The 26,559-nt window shown below is 52.7% G+C and overlaps 1 protein-coding gene across 2 annotated transcripts in view; it reads right to left on the reverse strand.

Annotated features, from left to right (window-relative positions):
• Window positions 1-12,732: 12,732 nt before the first annotated feature.
• PAX7 (paired box 7) overlaps window positions 12,733-26,559 on the reverse strand; it is a 108,176-nt gene continuing 94,349 nt past the window's right edge. For both annotated transcript variants that reach the window (XM_068968331.1, XM_068968330.1), the window contains exons 8-9: window positions 19,751-19,997; window positions 12,733-12,848 (exon numbers count right to left, since the gene is read on the reverse strand). In XM_068968331.1, coding sequence (XP_068824432.1) covers window positions 12,733-12,848; window positions 19,751-19,997 — 363 coding nt within the window. The remainder of the gene's footprint in view (window positions 12,849-19,750; window positions 19,998-26,559) is intronic.

Genomic DNA, 26,559 nt, shown 5'->3' on the forward strand with positions numbered 1-26,559 from the left:
AAAACTATGGTATTTCCAGTAGTCATGTATGGATGTGAGAGTTGGACTATAAAGAAAGCTGAGCACCAAAGAATTGATGCTTTTGAACTGTGGTGTTGGAGAAGACTCTTGAAAGTCCTTTGGACTGCAAGGAGATCCAACCAGGCATTCCTAAAGGAAATCAGTTCTGAACATTCATTGGAAGGACTGATGCTGAAGCTGAAACTCCAATACTTTGGCCACCTGATGTGAAGAACTGACTCCTTGGGAAAGACCCTAATGCTGGGAAAGATTGAAGGCAGGAGGAGGAGGGGACAACAGAGGGTGAGATGGTTGGATGGCATCACTGACTCAATAGGCATGAGTCTGAGCAAACTCCAGGAGTTGGTGATGGACAGGGAGGCCTGGTGTGCTGCAGTCCATGGGGTCGCAAAGAGTCAGGCATGACTGAGCAACTGACCTGAACCGAACTGAAATGAATCAGTGAATTTAGCAAAGTTGCAGGATACAAAATCAAGACACAGAAATCACTTGCATTTTATAGACTAGCAATAAAAAATCAGAGAGAGAAATTAAGGAATTAATCCTATTCACCATTGCAACAAAAAGAATTAAATATATAGGAATAAACTTCCCTAAGGAGACAAAAGAACTGTACACAGAAATTTATAAGACACTAATGAAAGAAACCAAAGATGGCATGAACAGATGGAGAGGCATTCCATGTTCCTGGCTAAGAAGAATCAATATTGTGAAAATGACTGTACTACCAAACACAATCTACAGATTCAACGTGATCCCCATCAAATTACCAATGACGGTTTTCACAGAACTAGGACAAAAGATTCACAATTCATGTGGAAACACAAAAGACCCCAAATAGCCAAAGCAGTCTTGAGAAATAAGAATGGAGCTTGAAGAGTCAACCTTCCTGACTTCAGATTATAGTACAAAGCTACAGTCATCAAGACACTATGGTACTGGCACAAAAACAGAAATACAGACCAAGGGAACAAGATAAACCAATTCTTAAGGGAAAAGATAATCAACAGATGCTAACTCTGAGATAACCCAGATATTGGAATAGAAACCACAAGAGACAACCAAATGGAAATTTTATAACTGAAACATTCAATATCAGAAAAAATTTTTTGAAGTCACTAGGTGAGTTTAATAGCAGAATAAACATAACAGAGAAAGCAGTCATTGAAGTGAGAACAGATCAATAGAGATTACCTAATCCAAAGGGCACAGAAAAGAATTTTTTTAATTAACAGAACCTCAGTGACCTGTGGGGCAATAAGAAAAGCTCTAATATTTCTATCATTGGAATCCCTGAATGAGAGGAGTAAGAGACAATTGGATAAATAATAAATAAAATATCATGCCTGAAAGATTCCCAAACTTAAGTGAGAAAGCATACATTTACAAGTTCAAGAGGTTAGTAAGTCCCAAAGAGGATAAGTCCAAAGAAAACCAGGCACAGGTACAGATGAGCCTATTTGCAAAGCAGAGAGAGAGACCCAGACATGCAGAAGAAGCATATGGACACCAAGGGGGGAGAAAGGGGGTGGGGTGAACTGGGAGACTGGAATTAATACGTATACACTACTACTCATAAAATAGGTGACTATGAGAACCTACTGTGTAGCATAGGAAAGTCTACTTGGTGCTCTGCAGTGACCTAAATGGAAAGGAAATTTAAAAAACAAGGAATATATGTATACATATAGCTGATTCACATTGCTGCATGGCAGAAGCTAACATAGCATTGTAAAGCAACTACACTATAATAAAAATTAAAAAAAAAGAAATTAAAAAAAAAAGAAAACGCAAACTTAATCAAACTTCCACAAATAACAGATAGCGGTCATTAAGGCAGTCATAGTGGAACTGCATGTGGCATAGACAGCAACAGAAATTTAAGGAACCGTGAATTCCTTAGAAACCACAGACCAGAAGACAAGACACCATCTTTTCAGAAAGAAAATAACCACCAAGCCAGAATTCTATACCTAGCAAACACGGCCTTCAGAAATGAAGATGAACTACAGATATTCTTAAATGGAGGGAGACTCAGAGAAGTCTTAACCAGCAGACACGCTCTGAAAGGAAGACTGAAGGATGTCCTGGCTGAAGGAAACTGATGCTAGAGAGAAGCTTGAACTTCAGGAACAAAGGAAGAGCAGCAGACACGGCAGATATTTGGGTGAATATAACAGCCCGTTTTTCTCCTCCTAAGTTCTTTAAAACACTTGCTTGTTTTTAAAAATGTATTATATTATATGGGAAGTTTCAGTGTATACACATGGAACACACAACTATAACATCAAGGGTTGAAGGCATCTATGTGAAGTTGTAAAATATTAATGCTGAGAAGACTGTGAAGAAATTAGGCGTGTATATATATATATATATATATATAAGAATTAGAACCTAATAATTCCTAGAAAGAGTTAAAGTGAAAGTGTTAGTCGCTCAGTCATGTCCAACTCTTTGTGACCTCATAGACTGTAGCCCACCAGGCTCCTCTGTCCATGGAATTCTCCATGCAAAAGTACTGGAGTGGGTAGCCATTCCCTTCTGCAGGAGATTTTCCCAACCCAGGATCTCCTGCATTGCAGGTGGATTCTTTACCATCTGAGCCACCAGAGAAGCCCCTTAGTTTCTAGGTCAACAACTAAAACACAACATAAAGAGAATCAAGAGATAAATTAAAGTGAAGCAATAAAATCTATTTTTAAAAATCCAAGATAGGGCAGGAAGAAAGGAACAGGGAAATTTAAAATGAAGTTATAAAATAGTGAAAATGATAATGAAATGAAATAATGAAAATAGTGAAGTGATAGACCTAAATCCAACTTGTGTGTGCTATGTGTACATATAGTGAACCTTCCCAAGTAAAATAATACTTTAAAAAAATCATATATTTTAAAGAACCTAAAAGGACAAAAATGGTTTGTTATATTTATATACGGCTCAGCTGGTAGAGAACCTGCCTGCAATCTGGGAGACTTGAGTGCGATCCCTGGGTTGGAAAGATCCCCTGGAGAAGGGAAAGGCTACCCACTCCAGTATTCTGGCCTGGAGGATTCCATGGACTGTATAGTCCACGGGGTTGCAAAGAGTTGGACACGACTGAGTGATAATCACTTTCACTTTCGTATTTGTGTTGATTACATTAAGTATATTCAGGAGCCTATTCTTGAGTTTTTATTTATCACACTGTCCTATTTAGGAAGCTATCAGGGAGAACGTTCCTTTAGCAAGTTTTCTAGCTCTCATTCACATTGGTACTTGGGTTACTTATCAGGTTTCCCATTTTCCACTGGCTTCTAGGAAGCTACAGGAACCTCCCCATAATATTAATAAGGATTTCTATGGTGAAAGATCTTGTGGTCACATAAGTTTGTGAAACACAGACTAAAGAAAACTGAGAAATTTCTTTGTTCTGTGTCATTTAATCTTTATAACTACCTTGGGAATTGGTACCATCATTATGGCATTTTTATAAATGACAAGAAAATTGAGTCTTTAGAGAAGTTTAGACTACTTGCCCAAGGTTAGGGCTGGAACATAGAATGTCTGACTTGAGTCTGCCCTCTTAAACAAGTAGAAAAGTTATGTATATGAAGCCCTGGCACAGAGGAAACACTCCTCCTTATGGCATGGGCAACTCAAAGGCTTCTCTCAAGCCTGGCTTCACGAAAGGAGGAAGTGTGGTCCCAGCCCAAACCAAGGCATCCAGCCATCCCTACTCCAGCACTTACCTAAGTCCTACTTGGGGATGCTCCTGCCGAAGCCAGTTTTATCCAAAGCTGCTCCTAGTGACCCACTAACTTCATACAACTTCGATCAACTTTTTTTGATCCCCTAATCCTCACTCTTTTTCTCCTCAGTCTGACTTCCGTCCTTTGGAGGCTTTCTTCGAGAGGTAAATTTTCAGGACTGAGGAAGAGGGCTTCACAGACTTCGAATGCATCATGGAGATAACTGCTTATTGGTCACTTGTGTGCCCATAGAAGTGGAGGAGGCAGAATCAGACAGATTTTTTTTTTTTTTTTGCTAAATCTCTTGTATACTCCCCTGTAGTAGAATTTGGCATCCATACCCTTTCCCTGTGCTGAGATGGACAGAATGGACTTCCCTCACTCTTAACTTTGGGCTTGCCCATGAAACTTGCCGTGGGCAATAGGTTGTTAGTAGATCTGATAGGAAAGAAGCTTGAAATGGGATTCCCCCTCCAAATGCCCTTAGAACTCTGGTGATCTGTAATCATGGCCCAGAATCTCTTTTCTTCATGGTCCTCCCAGAAAAATTATTGTCAGGCTTGCAGCCTGAAGTCCAGCTGCCCATCTGTTTTACTTTTCTATTGCTGCATAAAAAATTACTACAAATTTAGTGACTTAAGACAACTCATTAATTATCTGACAGTTTCTGCAGATGAGAAGTCTGGGCACAGCATAGCTGGGTCTCCTCTGCCGAGGATCTCACCAGGCTGAATTCAAAGTATTTGCAGGGGCTGTGATCTCATCTGAAGGCTTGATGGGGAAGAATCTGTTCAGGGTGTGGGCAGAATTCAGTCCCTTCTATAGGACTGAGGTCTCCTCTTTCTTGTTGCCTGTCAGTCAAGGGTCACTCACAGCTCCTAGAGGGTGACCTCACATCCTAGCAATGGCCCTTTTGTAAGACAGCAGCTTGCGTCTTTTTTTTTTTTTTTTAGCAATTTTTTATTGTGCATTGAGATATAACTGATTAACAATATTGTGATAGCTTCAGGTGGACAGCAAAGGGACTCAGCCACACATACACATGTATCCATTCTCCCCCAAACTCCCCTCCCATCCAGACTGCCACAGCATTGATAGCGCGCTTCTTTAAATGCCGCAGGAGACTTCACTGAAGTCTGCTGTGATGCAGTCTTCTGTAATGTAATGTAATCACATAAGTGACCATCCCGTCATCTGTGCCAGATGACATGACCATATCAAGATAGTGACCATCTCCTCATTGTCACAGATCCTGCCCACCTTCAATGGCAGGGGACTATACAGGACATATATGCCGGGAGGTAGGAGTCTTAGTGAACTTCAAAGGGTTCTGCCTGCCGCACCATCCATGCCTAACTCAGTCAAACCACCATTAACCCACCAGATGGTGAAGGTGAGAGTGAATGCTTATTGTAAGCTGCTGGGTTTTGAGACAGCCTATTCCACTGGCTGACTGATTATTGTGGCAATGGCTGGCTGATACACTTCTTTTCAAGAAGCATTGTCCTCCTATTTCAAACAGTGTCCGATTCCCATTTGGGGGAGGCAGTTTGCTATGCTGGGCAGGGTACTGGGACCAGTGAGGTCTGGGTTTGAGTCTCTGCTCCTCTCTCTCCTGCCTGGGGGCCCATTTCCTTATCCAAATAGTGGGACCTGCAATGCCCACCTCATTGGGATGTCGGGAAGGTTAACTAAAACAATGGATGAGGACCACCTGGCACAGAGTAGGCTCCACAAATGTTAGTGTTTTATCTCTCTCAAGGTCATATTTCTAGCCAACATCTCCTTATCTTCAGAGAGTGGATGTGATACGCCTTCTGGGAGGGGCTGCTGCACGGCTGCCACCTGTGGGCCACCTGGATGGCATCTCATCACCAGCTGGGGAGCTGACCTGCAGGGCTCTCTGACCTCAAATGGGCTCTCTGAGCCAGATTGTGGAAGACAGCCCTCCTTGGTTTCTGTGGAGTAGAGACCCTGGATATCCACCCTCAGACAAGACCCCGCCTCCATCTCTCCAGCACCTTAAAGTTTTAAGCTAATTTAAAAGTGTGACATGGAAGCCTTCTTTTGGATAGTTCGGTCTTTCCCACTGACCAGCAGTGTGAGCTTGGGCCAGTGCCTTCAACTGTCTGACCCTTGGTTTCTTCCCCAAACATTGAGGGCGAGAGTCCCACCTTACACGGCTGTTATGATGGTGATGAGACAAAATCTGTGTGCCTGGGCCACCACCGGAGCTCTGCAGATGGAGTTCCTGTTCCTGCAGAGACTGTCTATGTCTGTCCTTTTATTGCTACTCCCTGCCCTTCCAGACCTCTTAGAGAAGAGTGCAGAAGTGGTGCTTAAGGAAACGTTTGCTTTCACCTTCTCTTCCCTCATTTAATCCTCATGTAGACCCCCTGCAGCAGATGTTGTGGTCAGGAGGGTTTTTCCTAACAGTTCCACCTCTCACCTCCCAGACACAGGATAGATTACGCTTCCCTGCTCCCTTTCAAGTTCACTGTGGCCATCACACTTGCTTTGGTTTATGAAGGTGAGGAGAAGTGACCTAAGTCCCTCCAGTGGAAGCTTTGGGAGATAGTGTGCGACTCGCCACCTCTCTCCTTCTGGTACCAGTGACCAGTAACATCAAGATAATGTCCACTCTCTATTAGGCTGACTGTGACAAGTCTTGAACATGAATATGAACAAGGAAAAATGTAAACCTCTGGTGTTTTGAGCCCCCGAGATTTGGGTTGTTGCTACTACCTTCCAGCCTTGTTATAGTGTGACAGATTTTATCTCCACCTGAAGGATGACAGGGAGTAGCTTGTCTACAGTCTCACAGAGGGCACCTTGAACCAACGATGGAGCTTCACCTGAGACAGCACACTTGATTCATTCCAGGGGAGAGAGTGGAGGTGTCCGGAGGCCTGAATGCACTCTCCTGATGCCTCTTGCAAGTGAGTCCCTGCTCCCTGCCCCGGACATTTACATGATCAGGAGGGATTCTCTGTGCAGAGGAAGTCAGTGCCAGCCTGGGGAGTGAATGGGGTGGAGTTGTGGAAGCTGCGTTCTTGGGAGGACAGACATTCTAGACTTAACTTTGCAACAGACAGGATTGTACTCAGAAACCCCAGTCTCTGTTCTGGGTTTCCTCCCATCTCAAGGCCCATTTATCTCCTGTCTCAGGAAACTCTTTCCTTCACTAGTAAATTTTCTCAAGGAAAGGCTGTGAAACTCACCCACCATCATGTGTGCCTCACAAGCAAGGCACAGAGACGGCTATGTTACGCAGCGTTGCTGCAGCAGAAGCTGAGCGGTACGCACTTGTCTATTAATAATGAATATCCATTCCTTGCTTCCCTTTAGGCACAGAACCCTAATTTTATTCTGGACAGTATGTGTGTGCCTGGGCACAGGGGTATGTCTGTCAGCTGGCTGGGGTACAAACAAAGGTTGCTGAATGGGACCCCAGAAAGCTCCCTGAGAGGGGTTCTCTGGGAGCCCCCAAGGGCAGGCCTGGGTCTGGGGCAACTTGACACTGTACACTTAACATCGAGCACTTTGTGTTGCACTGGTGATGGACAGCTCCTAGACACCTGGGCATGCTCCAGGCTGCTTTGGGACCAGCCTGTGGCTCAGTTTATTGTCATGCTAACCTGGAAGATCTTTAGATACCATCCAGTCTGCTTTTTAAAAAATATATGGAAATAGGGTCTTACGGGGAGAGAAAACTGTCTCAGGGCCCACAGTGAGTCATATGCAGAGGTCAGAGTAGAACTTGACTGTTTCTTGACTCTCCCCTTTATCTTCCTGATTTACTGAACAACAGTTGCTCAGTGGGGGTGGCAGGGAGCCAGGGAGATAGACATGGGTGAACTGTGGCTGAGAGCCCTGATTCTGCCGCAAGCTGCCTGGGTTCCTTACAGGGCTGGTATAGAGCTCATTGCACTGTAGGGATTCTCCGAGGAGAAGGGTGCCTGGCAGCCTTCCGATCACTCTGACCTTGGGAAGAGAACTTGGCTGGATTGAGGGGACTCAGATTCTTCCTTTGTGTGCGTGTTACCAATCCTTCATGCATATCATCTCCCCCAAACTCCTCCACCTCGCCCCTCCCTGCTCAGATGACCCATGTAAACCAGCACCCGGAATGGCCCAGGTGGCCGGGTTTAGCGCCAGAGGAGTATGTGGAGTCGATGGTGCTAGTCCTTGCCCAGAGCCCCTTTGATGGGGCCGGCGCACCCGTCCCCTAACTGATGAGAGTTGCTGCTGAGGGCTCACTGCCATTCCTTTCTCTGGAGAACTGCCTTCAGCCCACAGGGGCCACGTTAACCAAAGGTGCTTGGCCACACAAACCCTTTACCCACCCATTCCATCCCGTCCCCAGGCACAGCCAGCAGCCAGTGAATGACTGATCTGTGCAGCAAATATCCCCTGATCTCAAGGTGGGGCTGACTCTATTCTCCGATTCTCGGTCCAGAGCTCTCTGCCAGACCAGGCTGGGCCTAGACTCCAGGTAAAACCTCCCCTTTGCCCAGCTCCTTCCCCTGCCCCATCCTTCTCCTTTCACTCTCTTAAGCAGGGCTCCCCAACTGCCTGCATCTAACGGCTGATGATCTGAGGTGCAGCTTATATAATAATGACAGAAATAAAGTGCACAACAAATGTAATATGCTTGAATCGTCCTGAAACCATTACCCCTGCCTCAGTCCCCCATGGAAAAATCGCCTTCCACGACATCAGTCTCTGGGGCCAAAACAGTTGGGGACCACTGCCCTCAAGGATTTCTCTTGAAGGCTCTCCAACAATTCACCTGCCCGCAACCCTCTCATATCAGGCTCTGCTTGAAAGACAATAAGTAAACTTGTGAGCTCTCTCCCACCTTGCAAATTCTGTCTATTGATACAAGGAGAGGCCACAGAGGGTTCTATGTTTAGTGGCAGGAAAATCCTGGTGAAGAGAACTGAGGCTTCACCAGAGAGATGTGTCCACTAAACAAACATTGCTGAAGCTTTTGCTGTGTGTCCAGCATCTGCTTAGCACTGGGAGACCTAGGGGGCGCCAGAGAAATGGAGTTCCTACCCCTCGACACACACTCTCCAGATTAGGTCAAAGGTCTTCTTGACTGCCCCTCAGTCCCGTTTAAGGGCAGTCCCACATGGAGATCAATTGAGTACACGGAATCCTGGAGATGCTTTTAATTTCTTTTTAATGTATATTTAACAGTTACGCCTGAGTTACAGAGGAAGCGCTTACAAGCAGGTAGTTAAAGCAAATGCCAGTTTCTCTTTCTAATCTACTACTCCAGATAGCTGAATAAATTATGGTGCGATTATACTTAAACACACACCTTCGCGCCCACGCGGACACCCCACTCACACTCTCATGCACACACACTCGCTCCCACACGGAGGAAAATGGCTGTGAGTCACACACGGAAGCAACCAAGTTGCCATTACTAGGAAGAAGGAATGATCTAGAGTGCTATGCAGATAGTTCCTGGGTTGGGATTGGCCTTATCGATATGCAGATGTCTCTGAGCATTTGAGGATGGTGGCTGGAGGACCCCCATTTGGCCTCGGGTGTGGTGCCTCTGTGGGAGGGGAAGGAGGAGGTCAGTCGGCCTCAGAAAGCATCCCACAGTGGAGGGCACGCTGGGGGGCTTGAGGGGAGCACCAACCCGAGAGAGGCCCCAGAGCATCATGAGTTTTGGGGGCCACTGTGGGGCTTCCCAAGTTCCTGGATCCACACGTCTGAACGCACTGCCCGCTCCCTGTCCAACAACACAGGATTTCAGTGGGGTGATCAGCGTCATGAATCTGCTTTGTCCCATCCGGTGGTGGACCAGATGGAAAATCTGACCTTCTCGTTTTCCTTCTGGGCAAACCTCTCTCGATTATTCCCTCCTTCTCTTTCGTGCCCCCCATCTCTCTCCTCCTTCACGTTCCTCTGGCAAAAGAATGGCAAATGTAAATCAAGGAAAACATATGAGTAAAAAATAAAACATAGCTTGGTTCTTACATGTCACTTTTTTTTTTTTTCATAGCAAGAGAGAAATACCAAGTGAAAAATGAAGCAATAAAAATGAAAGAACCCAACAGAGCCCGGAATGTACAATCTGAAACTCACGGTATGCAGATATGTCCTTACAGATGGTCCCTGGCGCTAGCACGACACGCACTGTGGGGGTTTTCGTTCCTTCTTGTTTTTTTAGTATTTATATATATATTTATAAAAGTCAACTTCCTATAAACGAACAGCACATCACCACATTTCCAACTAATGTACAATGAGTTCAGAAGTGGGGCCCCCATAGGTAGGACCAATAGCTACTTGTGAGAAGTTGGAGGAAGCATGTTTTATTTTGCTATGGACTCTATTTACAGGGCTAGAGCGGGATTGTTTCTGGGCCAGCCTCGCCACTGGGATTCAGACCTTCTTTCTCAGCCTGTGGTCAACCCTCAAGCGTTGGAAGCTTTATAATTCTTATCCAGTATCATCTTGCTGGTGAAGCTGCAAGCTGCCAACACCAGACGGAATTTTACAGACTGAGTTGGTTAGACACATTAATACACTAGGTTTTAGGAAAAAACCTGTTAGGGTCAGGGTTTCTTTCTGAGGAGGGTGGGGCCCCTGGGGGAAAAAGTCCCACTTTCTACCAAGATGGTCGCTTGGGAGAACTCCAAAGAAGATGGACGTAAGGAGAAATCATTTGGTTTACACCCATTTTGCCATCGCAGGCAGATATTTGGGGTTGGTCCTAGCATTGGAATGTCACTTCCGGAGGTGGGGGCACAGAGCTGGGTGGTTTTGATGTCACCAGCCTGAGATCCCTGCTGCTCCTGGAAAACCTAGGGTATAAGGAGATGCAGAGGATGGCTGAGACCGGCTTCCAGAGGGAAAGACTGGCCATTCGAGGAATGTGGATAAGACTGTAGTTCAGCTTAAGGAAGAACTGCCTCCTGGCTATGACAGCTACAAAAACAGGGACCGGGTCACCAACAGACAACACGCATCCTTCCTTTTTGTCCAGAGCTTGAAGAGCCCAAAGTCTCCTGCCTTGGATGCTCCCATGGAAACTTTGGCTGAACTTGATGGGCCACCCATGGCTGGGTGTCCACTGCTACCAAAGAGTCTGTTTGTCCCCAGTTAATCACAGGCTCCTCGAAAACCAGAGATCCAGGCCACCCTGGTTGTGGTCCAGGACAGGCCTGAGACTATTGAGTCTGAAGCTGGGAAGCAGGTGAGAGCGTTCATCACAGAGGTGACGTCCATGCAGGGAACTGTCCTAGTATCTTGCTGACCCGGCTCCCCAGAAGGGAGGCGCTCAGGTTGATTCCCAAAGCGGCAGCCTGTCCCTCTGGGAATCTCCTGTGAGCTGAGGACGAGGCATGAGTTGAGCAAGGAGGTGGTGCCAGGTGCCCAGGAGGGGCCAAGCAGCTTGGTCCGGTCTGCGCAGAGTCAGCGCTGCGGCTCCCGTCTCCAGCGCCTCTGACCCAGCGGGACTTGATGCAGGTGACCCACGTGCAGATTAGGATGATGGAGACGGAGATGAATAGAATTTTGATCAAGGGTAAAGGGAAGAGTTACAAGGGAGGCCGTAGTCAGGGGCCTGAGCCACTCCCTAAAGGTCTCACCGTGTAAAGAGAAGGCAGCTGGGGAGAGCCACGGGAATGGCCACGGAAGACGACCTTGCCTTCTTCTCCAGAACCTTTGGTGCCCCTCTCTCCCAGGGGCCGTGGCTCAAAGACTGGCCACATCTCCACGCCCAGGGGTGCTGGATCAGAAGACAGAGCCATCTCAGCTGAGAGCTGAAAGATGCCAGTCTGGGTGGGACAGGGACATGCCCCTCCCGCCCCCCAATGCCAGGGGGACTCTGGCCTTGTCTGTGGGGCAAGCAGTCCCTGATGACCCGAGAACCCTTTTCCAGAGCAGATGGAGGCGCCCTTCCTAGAGGGCAGGGCATTCAGGGGATGGGCCCAGGTCTCTGAAGGAGGCTTTGTGAGAAATTGAAGCTCCATGGGCTGTGCCCTTGAAGGCAGACCGCTGAAGCCTTTGGCAACAAAGGTTTGCTGCCCACAAACAGAGCAACCCCGGTTATGAAACCTCCTCTGAGCCTGCCTCGTCACTCACATGTTCTCAAGACTTGGTCTCCTCCCCGTCATCTGATTCAGCAAATGGGAAAACTGGAGGGTCTGTGTGCTCCCCAGACCCCACCTGGGATGGGCAAGGTTGGAACCGGGGCTTCAGGGTTAGAGCCTAAAGCTGCTTCTGAATATCCGGCCTGGGTCCTGGTATCCTGGACCAGCCCACTGCCAACAAGCTCCACCCATGTGGCCCTGCCCCCTGGCTAAGCTTCTTCCTGGTCCTCCCAATCCCCTTGCTTGGGCTAGATTTCCCCCTCCCCCCAGCAGAGGTGTGTGGAGAGGTCCTGAAGACCTCAAAATTAGTGGGTGATTCCTGGGAGCATCCCAGGGCCAAGGTCCCCCCTCCTTTGCTAAGGAGGAGGAGCTGTGGTTCAGGCCCTGAGCCAGAGACCCACCAGGAGGGCTGACTCCCAGCACTTCCACCGAGATCAGCCCTCTGGGCTCCACCTCTGTCCAGGGGACTCACGGGCACTGGGGTCAAAGGGCTCCTGGACCTCATCCCAGACAGCATCCTCCTTTGGTTGCCCAAGGTGCTCTGTTCAGGGTGAGCTGGGATCTCTGGGTCTGAGATGGCAGAGGCCATGTCAGAATTTGGCTGGGGCAAGAGGGCAGGCTGACCAGAGGCCCTCCAGTGGGGAAAGTGAAGGGGCAGACTCCAAGGGGGTCACTCCAGGTCCCTAACCACAGATGAACGGTGGGCAGGCTGCCTGTCTCCAGAGGGCTGGCCACAGGAAGGGAATGGGCTCCTTCCCTGGCCTCCAGGGACCCCAGGGAGATGGAGGGACTGAGGATGGGAGGCTCAGGGATCAGTAAGGGTTAGGCTGGGACTCAGGCTGGGGCAAGGCGCCCCAGGGGCCCTAGTAAGCCTGGCCAGTTTCCACAGGCAGGAGTCCCAGCACAGCCGAGTGCTCCCCGAGCTTCATGCGACGCTGTGTGGACAGGCTCACATTTTTGGCCAGGTAATCAACAGCAGCTGGGGAAAAAAAGAGAGACTTCTAGAAATTTACATTCTTTTTGCCTGTTAATTCAATTTGTCCTACATCTATTCATCCATCCATATATCCATCCATCCATCCACTTATCAATTCACCCATCCATCCTTCTCTGTATCTACCCATCTCTTCTTCCATCCATCCATCCACAACCATATCTTTATCCATCTCTCTGTCGTCCATCCATTCACCATCAATCTGCCCATCCACTTTTTGTCTGTTTATCCACCTTTTCATCCATCCACCCACCTATCCATCAATTTATTCATAAGATTCTTTCTCTCACTTCCTTTCCGATCATTCAGCAAATATTTGCTTCCCACATTGTTTACCCAGCTCCCCTATGGGCTCTGTAGGAAAGTACCTAGGGTATCCCATTGTCTAGCAAAGAACTGTCCCTTTCCCCAACACGCCATCCCTGTTCTGAGGCACATCTGGGGAGTCCCCTGGTGGCCAGGTAGTAGTAGGGGCAAGGTCCTTCTGCGTTTTCTGGATCCTAAGCCCAGCTCACAGCTGAGGCAGAGCAAGACCTCTTACTCAAAAATGAAGAGAGCTTTTGCCAGGGAGCTGAGGGGTCCCTGCAGGAGGAAGGGCCAGGAGCCTGTAATGCAGGGAAATGAGACCTGCAGCCTTGCCAGTTCTGGTCACCCGGAGGAGAGGGATGAGAGTCTGAGGGCGTCTATTCACGTGTGTGTGAACCGTGGGAACAAGACTCTCTGTGATGGAGTGATGGACACGAACAATGCTTGTGTTTGTATGTGTGCACAGACGTGGGTGAGGTGTGTGCACCTGTGTGAGGTAAGCGGCGGGAACACAGGTGACTGCACAGCTGAGTGCCACCTCAGCCGGGCTCACACATCAGATGTGTGCAGGTGGCCCGCTTGTGTTCTGGGCCGACTCTCCTCATTGTGCCTGCCTGGGGCTGCAGCCGAAACCATCCTGGACGCGATTTGCCTGGCTTGTGATCGAGGCCCCTTGAGGCACAGACAGGCTGCCTCCCAAGCCAGAATTTGCAGCTCTGGCCTATCCTACCTTCTGGGAACCCTCCGATCTGGAGGTGAGAGGAAGCTGGAGAGAGGGCTCTCCCTTCACTGTCCCCTGCCCACTGAGGGGCCCGGTAACACTCTCCATGCCTTCCCAGAGTTGGGGGGCCCCTGCCTAGGGTGGGTGAGTGGAGTCGGGAGGTGATGGCGTGGCCGGAGGGCAAATAGGGAGCTGAGATGGGCTGTATCAGTAACTGAGTTCCAGGAGGCCCTACTGCCTAGGGGCTCAAATGCCCTACATTCAAACTCTGCACCTGTCAACGTTCAGTGTGTGATCTGGGGACATACCATGTCACCTTTCCAAGCCTCAGTTCCGCTGTAAGGCGATACTAGCACCTGGGTTGAAAGGTTATTGTGATTAGATGAGAACATGTATATGCAGCGGTCAGTCAGCCCCACGCCTGGTGCACAGGGGGTTGGATGGACGAGGGCTCGTAGGGCTGAGGTGCAGTAAGAAGGCATGCCCTTTGACGGGAAAAGGAGGAAAGGGATGGAGAACTGGGTGACTCAGCCTCCCGACTACCTCCTGCTCACGTGGCTTTGGGCAAACACTCTGTCTCTGCAGCCCTGCCTCCCTGTCTGTAAAACGGGGAGGACAAATTCCAGCCTCCTCAAGGGCTGTTTTAAGGACCAAATGAGACAACGTGCTTTGAGATGCCTGGCACAGGGGGCTCCCTGGATTCCTAAAGGATATACGCACGCGCTGGGCCTTACTGGAGGCCTGGACTCCACGCCCCTCAGCTTCCCACGCTGAGCCCCCAGGTGCTGCCTCCAAGGTTACTCAGCCTCCAGGCTCCTAGCTGGTGGGGCAGAGTGGTGGTGGCCCACCTTACCCTTGCCTCGGGTCCAGCCCTTACTCTGGGGGAGGGTGAGAAAACCTCCCATCTCTGGTCTCAGGGGGACCCAGCAGCTGTGACCACACTGTCTCTACTACGTGGGGTCTGTCTTATCTGGGTTTCAGATCTCGCCCAAGAGGAGGCCATGTTGTCAGAGTGGTAACAGGAAGTGGGGGGCAGGGAAGAGCTGATGTTTCCCCAAAGCTGACTCTATGCCAGTCCCACTCTAAGCATTTTACATGCATCATCTCACTTAATTCCCCCAATACCTCTATGAGGCTGGGATTATTACCATCCCCATTTCACAGATGACAAAACTGAGGCCCTGCCCTGAGAGGTTGCATAACTTGAAAGATCCCAGCGTTCCTAAATTGTGGAGCCGTAATTCAAATGCAGGCAGTCTGATGCTAGCTGCTAACCACCCCTGCCAGCTCCACCTCTTGCAGAATCATCCCGGGTCCCCACACAGCACTTGAGAGTGTATGGAGGTCCCTACATCCCGAAGCCTGGAATGGCCCCCTTCTCTACTCCAGGCAAGGTAAGGGGTTTGTCTAAGGGCCAGCTCTTCTGCAGGAGTGGCAGAAAGGTCTGGCTTTGAATAACAATGATGGAAACTGCCAAGTGCCAGGCAGACGATATCTCATCTAATTCCTTCAGCTGCCCCATGCTTTAGGCTACAGTTGTTCCCACTTTACAGATGTGGAGACTGAGGCTCAGGAAGAGCCACCGGCCCAGAGGCACATGTGGGCTGGAGGCTGCTTGCGCCTCTGGTCACTCTGTCCCTTCCGCTTTAGTCTCTCCCTGTCACCAGCCATGGCCCTGCACGCTGTAGGGACTTCCCCAGGCCCTGTTGTCAAGACGACCAAGGAAACACCAAGAAACACCGAACTTTACTGACGACTCAGCCAGCTTCAAGGGCACCCGTCATCCCGCAGAGCCTGCCTCTCCCCGGGGTGGGGCCGGGGTCCCGCGAGGGCAGGGCTATGACATTTCTCATTACAGCCTGTCAGTGGCCCTTCCTGTCCCTCTGTCTCTCCGAGCCTCCCCTCCTCTGCCTCGTGCCCGAGCCTGGGCTCTCAACGTCTCAAATTAGATTAATCAGGAGTTGGCAGGAGAGGTGGTGGCGATGCCAACCAGTAAACAAATCTCAGCCGTCAGCATCTCGTCAGCCAGCGGCCCCAGAGGAGGACCCTTCTAGACACAAATTCTTATTGGACTTGTCAGATCTATTAAAATTCTTTTCACACTTCTGCGTTCTATCAGCCCCATCATTAGTACGGCCCTGGCCTCTGGGAACACCAGGGCCATATTAATCTGCCGTGCGCCCTGTCCCTGCCCCCTGCCCCCTGCCCCCTCCCCCTTTAGGGACAGGCAGAGACGGACGGAGGGACGATGGTGGCAGGGAGCAGCGGGGGAGGGTGTGACGGTGTCCCTGGGAAGAGGAGAGGACCGAGGCGAGGCGGCTCACTCTCCTGCTTTGGGGTTTGGTCCACCCGGCCCAGGCACACCTGAAACTGAGGCTCCCCACGGTCAAAGGGGTGGCCCTGTGCGCCCAGACAGGCACTGTCTGCTGGTCCCAGCCAGCCTCTCTGGGACCCCCTTTCCTCATCTGCGCAGAGGGCATAACCCAGTACCCTGCACCGGCTGGCGGTGAGGACGGGGTGCCAGACCCACTCAAGAAGTGATCACTTCTTCCTTTACACACGTGCGTGTTGTAAAGTGACCCCCTGGAGCCAGTACAGACACACAGTAGTGAATACTCACAGAGAAGTAAGCCTCTGCCCACACACAGATGAGTGTGAGCTTGTGAACAGGACTCCACACCCAGGGCTGGTGTCCATCATCCCTCAGCATCTTGCAAAGTTTGTGGTTTGACTCAAAAGAGAACTAGGTTTGAAGTTCAGAGACCCCACTTTCCGTGGGACCGTGGGGAAAGTTCCCGGCCTCTCTGAGCCTTAGCATCTGTAACCTGGGGTTTTTGAGGATTACACGAGATGACGAACGCGCATCTCACCCAGTGCCCAGCGGGCTAACTCATGCACAGCACAGGTGTGGGCAGATGCCAGGTGCCCTGGGCACACACAGCATAGCTTAGAGCATGAGGCTGTCACACACGGACTATGGTGAATTCAGCTGCTGTGGACATGGGGAGGTGGTCAGTGGGAACCCCACGTGTGTCCCTGGGCTGTCCCAGGACGTCACAGCCGAGGGGGGTGGTACCATGGGAAAACATCGAGACAATGGAATCGAATTCCTGGGCCCCCATTTCACAGATGGAAAAACTGAGGCTCAGAGAGGCGGGTGACTTGCCCACATCAGGGTGGTGGTGGGGCAGACTCTCCTTCAGTCCTCTCCTAGTGTGCCCTGGGAGCCTCTGTGGGCTGGGTGGGGGAGAGGCTCTCACCTCTGTCGGCTGGGTGGGGGAGAGATCTCACCTCTGTGGGCTGGGTGGGGGAGAGATCTCACCTCTGTGGGCTGGGTGGGGGAGAGATCTCACCTCTGTGGGCTGGGTGGAGGAGAGTGGAGTCTGAGCTGGGGTACCCCAGGGGAAGGGCTGGAGGAGGTGGCCCAGGAGGGGCTCTGAGCAGCCCCTGGCGGAGCCAAGGGAGGCAGGGTGGGGCTGGAGGGGATGACGGGGGCGGAGCTGGAGGTCGGAAGGGTGAGGAGGTGTCGGGGGTGAGGAGCGGGGCAGGGAGGAAACCGGGGCCAGCTCTTCCCCAGCGACGGGGAACAGAACTCCCTTCTCGCCTCCCGGGCCCTTTCCCTTTTGATTCCCCCCTCCCTCGTGGCCCCCATGCTGACTTAGGGGTAATTTTATTTCCGAGCTGGGCAGGCACCCCTGGAGTCGGGCACGGGCTCCGGGTGTGACTAACGCCTGCCTCGGGCCGGGGCTGCGGCTGCCGCTGGAGCCCGCTGAACTCTTTATCAAGAGCACGTGTGTCCTGCTCCGTGCCCGGGAACGCAGGCTGGGGCCCGGGGCCACCCCGGCCCCTCTGCAGATACTGCCCTGCGCACGTGCACGCCCAGCTCTCAGACTCGCAGGCGCATGCACACACTCACACAGACACAATCACACACACATCATGAGCTCACACCCAGATGCACACCTGGATACCAGTACACACAGCCACACCTGTACCCACGCTCAAGCATATCCATACCTGTAAGTATACTCTGCACACACATGGACTCCAAACACACACGCTCACTCCAGCATACACACATGGCAAACGCATGTCTACACATGTACACACAGCCACACATAGTCCATATTTACACACATGCACACTCCACATAGCACAGCAGGTCACACACACAGGCAGCCACACACACACCTAGCCACATGATCACACCTGAACGCACGTTTCAACACACACGCGTATGTTATGGCCACATATACTCACATGACCAAATGTGTACATGTGTTCACATACAAACCCACGTGCACACAATATGCTCATTCACACACACATGTAAATCGTCGTGTGCACAGATACACTGTGTCACTCACACACTCATGGATCCACATACATACGCCTGCTCACCTAGACACAGAATGTGTGCACTAACACGAGTGTGCCAAAACACACACACAGACACAGACACAGACCGCGACGTACTCTTGACACGGACACTCATGCTCACCTAGACACACGTACGTGAACACACGCCCCCAGAGGGAGGAGGCCATGAACACAGCTGGGAGGTGGAGGCCGGCACAGCTGGCCCGCATTTAGCCATGGAGGCGAGGCTGTGTGGGGGGTGGGGGCGGGGGTGGGTCAGGAAGCAGAGGTCAGGGGCCAGGCCAGGGCTGCGGAGGGGCAGAGAGGGCCCCGGGCTGGGAGGTCACACCCTGCTGCCACACGCCCTTCTGATGAGTTTGACACCAGCAGGTGACGCCTTTGCCCGGGGCCGGGCTGGGGGCCACGTGACCTCAGCCCCCGCCAAGCCTGGCTGTCGGGAATGGCTCCACGGCCACCCAGTCCACCTGGAAGCTGGAGGTGGCGGCCCCGTCTGAGGGCCCACCGCCTCTGCTCCAGACCAGAGGCCAAGAGCATGGCGCTAGGGGTGGGCACCAGAGACCGCCTCATGGTCTGCGGAAACCAAAGCTGGGGTGGCGTGGGGGAGAGCGCTCGAGACACAGCTCTGCCCTGGGGGTGTGGGGGAGAAGGAGAAAGGGGCACGGTCTGTCCCCTGGCTCCCCAGCACTCGGCATGTGCCTGCTGCAAGTGGGGAGCTGCAGTCACCTTCCAATCTGATTTTCTCTTAGATTTAAAACCTCTAATTTGCTTTAATTTAGTGGTTGGGAAGATCCCTTGGAGAAGGCAATGCCTACTCACTCCAGTATTCCTGCCTGGAGAATTCCACGGACAGACGAGCCTGATAGGCCACTGTCCCTGAGTCTCAAAGACTCGGACACGACTGAGCGACTATCACAATCACATTCACAGTGACTGAGAAATTTTTCAAAATATTTGAAACAACTGGAGTGTGTAAATCTACTTCCTCCAGTTGTAAATTTCATGAAACAAAGACAGATCTCATAGTTCCAGTGAAAACTTAGTAACTGAAGGAAAACGCTCTGGATTTCAAAAACAGTCTATGAAAAAAAGAATGTGAAAAAGTCTTGTCATCATGTCATGTGGCTTGCGTATTGAAATGATCATCTTTTTAAGATATCCCAGGTTCCCTAAGAAATGTCAGTAAACTCATCCTCCTTGTAAAAGGTGGCTAGGAGGAAGTTTTAAACGATACCGGTGGCCCGTATCATGTTTCTACGGACAGCCAGGCTCCAAGACAAGAGGAGCGTGAGTGCAGGGTTCCCGGGCTGTATCAGGTCAGGACGGCAGTTCTGCCTTTCTGGACCTCAGTTTCCTCACCTGTGCAATGGGCACCCCCACCCAACACCCCCTCACAGTTCTCTACAAGCAAGTGGGAGGTCCTTGTGGCGGGGGGGTGTTGGGACAGGGAGAGGAGGGGACGCCTGGGGCACCAGGCACTCACTCTGGCCGTACTGGCCGTACTGGTAGCCAGCCACGGGGTCCACGCTGTAGCCGGTGGTGCTGTAGGTGGGCGGGCAGTATGACTGCGAGGTGGGCAGGCTGTCTCCCGGCTTGATGGAGTCCGCCCGCTGGCTGCAGCTGGCCGTGATGGAGGTGGCGGAGTCCAGGCCGCCGTGCAGCGGCGAGATGGAGAAGTCAGCCTGGGGCTGCGGCGGCACCGCGCTGGGGTTGCTCAGGATGCTCATCACCTGTGGGGAGAGAGCGTCAGGGCAGGGCAGGCAGGGCAGGCATGCGGGGCCCCTGGGGGACCCCACAGAGGCAAGCAGGGCGCAGGGGCGATGCTGGGCTGGCCTTGGACAGACCTTCACTGGAGTGTCTCCCTTGAGGGCCCTGCAGCCTTGCGATCCTCCGTTTACCTGGCTTACTTGCCTTTGTGGGGAAGATGGTTGGGGGTTTGTCTGGTTAAGTCCCGGCCCTGGGAGCGTCCCTGCACTGATAGCTTTGAAGGCAGGGCAGGCCCAGTCTCCCTCTCTGTTCCCGGGGCCTGAGGGGCACCTTGCGCTTGTCTGCTGAATGCAGGAATACACGTGTGCATCAGTGAATGAATGGAACAGCTAACTGTGTCTCTTCCATCAGACAGGGAGCTGCCCCAGGAACTGCGCCTCCCCATCAGACTGGGATGCCCCCATCTTCCGACACAACGGTTAAACACTCTGGATCTGTCTGGCGTCACCCCCAGTCCTGTACTACGCCTACTACACTCTCGACTTTGAATTTCTGCCGCTACACGGCCGGTGCTTCCAAGTGCTTTCACAGATGTCTGTGACCATCACCCCCTTCTTCACTTGGCACGGTTTGGCAGACAGGAAGTCACTATGGGTGATGGCAAGCCCAGTTCACGTCTCTAGAAACTCAGCTGAAAGAACTTGGTGTTGGTTCACTGGTGTGCTCACTTATTCATTCAACAAACACACACGGATGATGACTATGGCTCCAAGCCTCAGGCCAGGCCCCGGGACTTCAGAGGAGGAAGAGCCCTGGTACCTGACCTTGGCCCAGGGAGAGGGTCTGGGTCTGGGGCGGGTGGCAAGTAGCGGCAGACCACCAGGATCTGGAGTGACGAGGGGCATGACAGAGGGGGTTGTGGGTGCCTGCAGGAGGGCACTCGGGCATCCCGGGGGTCCAGCTCTTGGAGGGAGGGGAGGGGTCAGGGGTGACCTGGCCAATCCAGAGAGGACGGGGCGGGGGGGAGGGAGAAGCAGTCCTGTGGACCTGGCCTGCCGGGCACCCTGGTGACCTCCTGGTGACGCCACCCTTCATGGGAGGGAGACCCCAGGCCCCGGCGAGGCCCGCCTTGCTGACAGCCTGCTCTGCACGGAGCCGAAGGGCCACACTGCCACCCACGTTGGGCACTCGGTGTGCTCTCTGATGAGCCCACCCGCCCCCTGGGGAGAAAACGGACTCTGCACATTGGAGCGACGAAGTTTTGGCCGACTGGACGCCTTGTGAAAACTTTCACCTTCTCGGGTCTGACTCATCCCTGCTCCAGGCAGGAGGCACCGATGTGGAATCCTCAGGCCAGGGTCAGATCCTGAGCTCCTCCACATGCTAACCCTTAACCCCTACGACCACCTCTATCCTCAGAGCGGGGCCGGCAGGCCAGGATGGGCTCTGCATGCGGGACGTGCTCAGGCATCAGCGGCCCCAGGTCCTCTGATCCTCCTTCTCTTTCCCTCCTCTTAGCAACGGACTCGGTGTGACTGCCAGTGCAGAGCCCTCCAGAGACGTGTGGGGCGGAGTCATGACGCCCATTTCTCAGATGAAGAAACCGAGGCCCCCCCAGAGCTGTGTCTTCCCCAGACCTCACAGCGGGGGTGCCAGGGCCTGACCCCCCTAGCCTGATGATGTCAAGTCTGACTCTCAAGGACGGGTTTTAGACACGTGACCATGATAGGGGTTCTCACTCCAGGTGGGGGTTCCCTGGGGGTGTGGGGTGGGATCCCAGGCCCGCGGGGGGCCTGGCTCCTCAAGAATACTGCAAGTACAGCCTCCCCTGACTCTTCCCGCAATGCACCCCGCAGGCGCCTCTCAGCCTTCCTTTCAAGCCCTCTGTCCTTTCTTTCCTCAGCCCACCCCCAGAGCCGAAGTCAAGGGCACCAGGCCTGCTGGGGCTGGCCTTGTCTCCACCGCAGCTGGGGAGCTTTGGGTGGGACTTTGCAGGGTGTCCGCCCAGTGGGGTGGCAGAAACACAGGTGGAGCTGGGTTTGTTCTTTCCTGACTGTTGCGGCGGGGTCCTGGGCCTGAGGAAGTTGCTGGGTGTGTGTGTTTGGTGGGTCTGCGGGGGCGGGGGACACTCAGGAGTCTAACTCTGCCCTGGGGTTAGGAGACCCGATTCTCTTCTAGGTTGCCTGTCAGCTTCCCGGTCTAGATCTCGCTTCCATCTGAATTAAGAAAATCACCCTCCCTCCCATTGTCTACCCCATATAAACACTAACGCTGCTCCTCCTTCAGGGAGCCCTGGCCTCAAGAACAAACTTAGGGGCTCAGGGAAAACACACAGGTCCCATTTCCCTTTCTTCGAAAGGATCACTGTGGGGTGGGAACCCTCTCGTAAGAGTTTGTCAGTTCTGATGAGCCTCTGATATAATCCTTCTCTTTACATATCACCAAGATGCCAGGCCCAGCAAGGATGGGATGGAGGAGACAAGTCAGGAGGTATTTGGGGAGAGAGGAAGGATGCTTGGGAGGACAGGCTGGAAGGTGTGCACAGATCCATACTCATCCTGCAAGGCAATAGCCACCCAACAAATCTGACTACGTTGCTCAAGAATTATCAGTGGCTCTTTGGAACCTCCCAGATGAACAGGGCAAAGCTCCGTGTGACTGGACCTCCACTTGCCTGTCCCAAATCCCCCCCTCCTTCCTACCTTGCAATTTATGGCCCAGCTGTCCCAAACCACATAGTATTTCCTAAAGACATCCTTCCTTCCTTCATTCACTTACTCATTCATAAGACACTTCACAGAGCATTACTATATGCCAGGCTAGAGACAGGGCTCAGCTATGAGCTCTCTGAGGGCAGAATGGAATTGTGTTTCATCCATCACTGCAGCCCCGGTGGCTACACTGTACCTCCTACAAACTATAAGCTCAGAAAATCCTGTCAAATACATGCATGTTCACTTAACAAATATTTATTGAGCACCTAATATGTGCCAGACAGTGCACCAGGCATTGAGATACAGTAATGAAGAGTAACAGCTGCATGACCTCCAGGAGCTGCCAGCCAGTCAAGTGCAGGAAGATGGAAACAAACCATATAATTTCCAATACTGATAAGTGCAGTGGAAGAAAGACAGAACATGTGGAGTAGTGAGGGGAGACCTCACTAGCAAGACCAGAGAGAATCGGCCAGGGGAAGACAGAACCGAGAGTTGTCCGGGTGGAAGAGGCAGCAGGTGCAAAGGCTGGAACACGCCCAGCAGGTCTGAGACACAGCAAGGAGGTCGATGCTAGCCTTCCTGGAATGCTCTGTGAGGAGGGGTTCGTGTGGTGCCCAGTGGCTTGGGGGGCTTGGACCCTGGGCCGTTAGGAGACAGCTCAGAATCCGCTCAGGCCCAGGGAGCTTTCCCTGTACTGGGATTTGTTCAGTGGGATTTGCCCTGCAACGTCAAATCGGGTCCACATCTGGGCTGGGTGTGAATGGGGGCTGTGCAGCATCTGCTCGCTCTCTTCCAGGGTGCCCGGAAGTCTGGGGATCAGAGGGCTTCGCCTGCGTCCAGCCTCCTATCTCAAGGCATGAGCACGTCCAAGCTGATGGGGTCAGACCCCTCTAAAGAGAGGTGGAGCATGGAATGACTTTTCCAGCAAATGAGCTGTTTTACCCCCATTCTGCAGATGGGGAAATCAAGGCACAGCGACGTGAAAAGGAGTGCCTGAGATTGCACCGTCAGGAAGTGGCAGAGCTGGGACTTGAAGCCGTGTCTCCCTACCCCTCGCTATGATCCCTCCCCACAGCAAGCTGAGCCAGACAGCATGGGGAGAGAGGCCCGTGGCAGCCCCGCAGGGCAGAGCTCCACAGACCTACAGGGCCCTCGCCAGCCTCGGGCAGGCTCACAGACCCCCACGGGTCCCCCTTCGCCCAGGGAAGCAGGAAGCATTGGCCCACAGTTAGGGGCCCAGCCAGAGGTCTGGGGCCTGCAAACTTTTGAACTTGAGGAAGTCCTGATCTGATGCGGTAATCACCCCCCTCAAGAATGCTATGGCCTCTCCCCCAGTGGGTTTTACTTTTTTCCCAGTGACCTTGCTTTCACTAATGTATTACTTCTTGGTACCTTACCGTTACTAACTCAAAATCAATACCGACCTCCACATCTGTAAGGTTTTATCTGAAGGCCGATCTCTGGGCTGTCCATCAGGCTGAGTGGCAGCCGTCCCTTCCTCCCCATCCCCCGCCCCCCGCCCCCTTGGTCTCCCTCTCCTCTAAATCAGTCCCAGCCTCCACCGGACTAAATCAATGAGGGTCCGGCCTCACCTCCCCGCGCCCCCACCTTCCGCCCGCTGGGGAGAGGCTTGTAGGTTTTGGGGGGTGGGGGCCACGGGAACCCAGCAGCAGCCCCCCTTCCACATCCTTTGCTCACTGCCCCCTCCCCAGGGACCTGCCGGCGCTCCCCTACTTTAAAAGAAGGGGATGGGAAAATGTAATTAATTCCCTCCGTTCCTGAGCTGGCCCCGAGGGCCTGGGACCGGGGAGGCTGAGCTGTGAGATCTGCACCCTCTGTGATAACCGAACGTGGCTTTGGGAGTGAGGCTGCAATTAGAAGGGCGATCACCATTGTGGGCCCTCCATGGCCCGGCTTGGGGTGGGCGAGTGGGGGCTGTGGCGGGATGCAGGCGGGCAGGGAGGGGAAGGGGCCGAGACGCGTGCGGGCAGGACGGCGGACCTCAAGGTGAGACTGGGGCTGGAATAACGCCAAGGACCACAGGACCAGCAACCAGGCAGTAGGTCAAGAGCCCCACCTCCTCCACACCAGGAGACCCTGAGGCCCGAGGCCCTGGCCAACAACAGTTTCACCGAGGGCACTTGGCCAATCAGGGCTCTGAGGGGTCTCCTTGCAGCGCTGGGAGGCCAGGATGTCTGCATGAGCGTCCACACTCTGCCGCTGACTAGTTCTGACACTGGGCAATTTCTGTAACCTTCCGTACCTCAGTTTTCTCATCTGTATAATGGGAGCGATAATAACTGTTGCTACCTATAGGGTTATTGGAAGGATTAAATGAGTAAACTCACATAGGATGCTTCAGCCAGTGCCTGGCACATTACTGATTCTTGGTAAATGCAAGCTCTCCCCCACCTCTCCCTCTCCCCGCAACTTCCAACTGGATTACGTGTGCCATGGCTTGAGAGAGGGCAGATCCAGGAACTCCTCGCTGTCAGGGACCCTGTCTTTCGTCTCTCTTCTGCCCCAGGGCGCATGGCAGCCAGCGGGTGCTTTCTGAATGAAGCGGCACTCTGCTTGCACTCTGGAGAGGAGCAAGATGGGCCTTTCTTGCCCAAGGAAAGGCCACACCTGCTCCGGGGGATGGTCTGGGTGGGGGAGGGCAGTTCATGGCCAGCCTTGGCCCCCAAGGGTCCTTGAACCTGCTCACTTGTAGACAGTGATGGCGAATCTCGAAGTCCCAGTGGAGAACTAGCAAGGGCCAGAACTCTCGTACCTGCACAACACACACACCGTTCACAGGGACACACACCTGAATCCCAGAAGCTGAGGCAGCTCAAAATGCCTCTTCTCCAGATTGCCAAGAAGCCTTTCATCAAAAGCCCAATAAACCGGCTTGATGAACCTCGCGTATGCCCTTCCGCCTTTCTTAGGCTCATCAGTGCACTTGCACACAACACGCGTGCGTGTAGATGCACCCAAATACACACAGGAAAGCTGGGAGGCACCCTGGAGACGGACCTCAGCTTCAGAGGTGGGGAAACTGAGGCTCCAACAGGCTCGGCGGCCTGCACTCATGCCAAGTGTCGCAGCCAACGAGCGGCAGGGTAGCCAGTGCCAGGACCCACGACAGTCACTCCTTCTGGCCCCAAATGACCAGCTGTCTTGGCACACTGAACACTTTTGTCTCCAAGTCTCAGAAGCGACTAGACCTCTGCCTGGCCCACCCTCTTACTAACTCATCTCTCTGACTTCCACAGGAGCTGGGAGGGGCGTGTTTGGGGGGCAGCCTCTCCCTCTAGTCGAGGAGAGAAGGTGAGGGCTCAGCCTGCCGGGGAAGCAATGCAGTTTCTGTCTGCATGACATGAAGGCTGTCTCTTGGGGGCCAAAACTGCCCAAGCCTGGGGCCAAGGTGGGGAAGCCTGGCTCACGGCCCGCCCTAGTCCCGCAGGGCCCCGAGTCCATCCCCGAGTCCCGCTAGACCCCACAGGGGAAGGCTGAAGGCCGGGCAGCAGGCACAGGGTGGCCCCACGAGGCTTTGTCTGCTGAGATAGCTGCTTTTCCGCCTTGGCCGCCCGGTGCAAACGCCTGCAGAGTCTTCTAGAACACTGATGCCAGCACCCTGTCCCTTAGAGCTGTGCTCCCCAACCTCTTTGGGACCAGGGACCAGTTCCATGGAAGGAATTTTCCCACAGACCAGGAAGGGGCAGGTGGTTTCAGGATGATTCAAGCGCTTTTGCATTTATTGTGCACTTCATTTCTAAACCAATGCCTCCACTGATCTGACGGGAGGTACCAGTCCGCAGCCCAGAGATGGGGGACCCCTGGCTCAGAGACGCTGAATAGTTGACCCGAGGGTCTGGGAATCGAG

This window comes from Capricornis sumatraensis, chromosome 3 (assembly GCF_032405125.1).
Source record: "Capricornis sumatraensis isolate serow.1 chromosome 3, serow.2, whole genome shotgun sequence".
Lineage (NCBI taxonomy): Eukaryota > Metazoa > Chordata > Mammalia > Artiodactyla > Bovidae > Capricornis > Capricornis sumatraensis.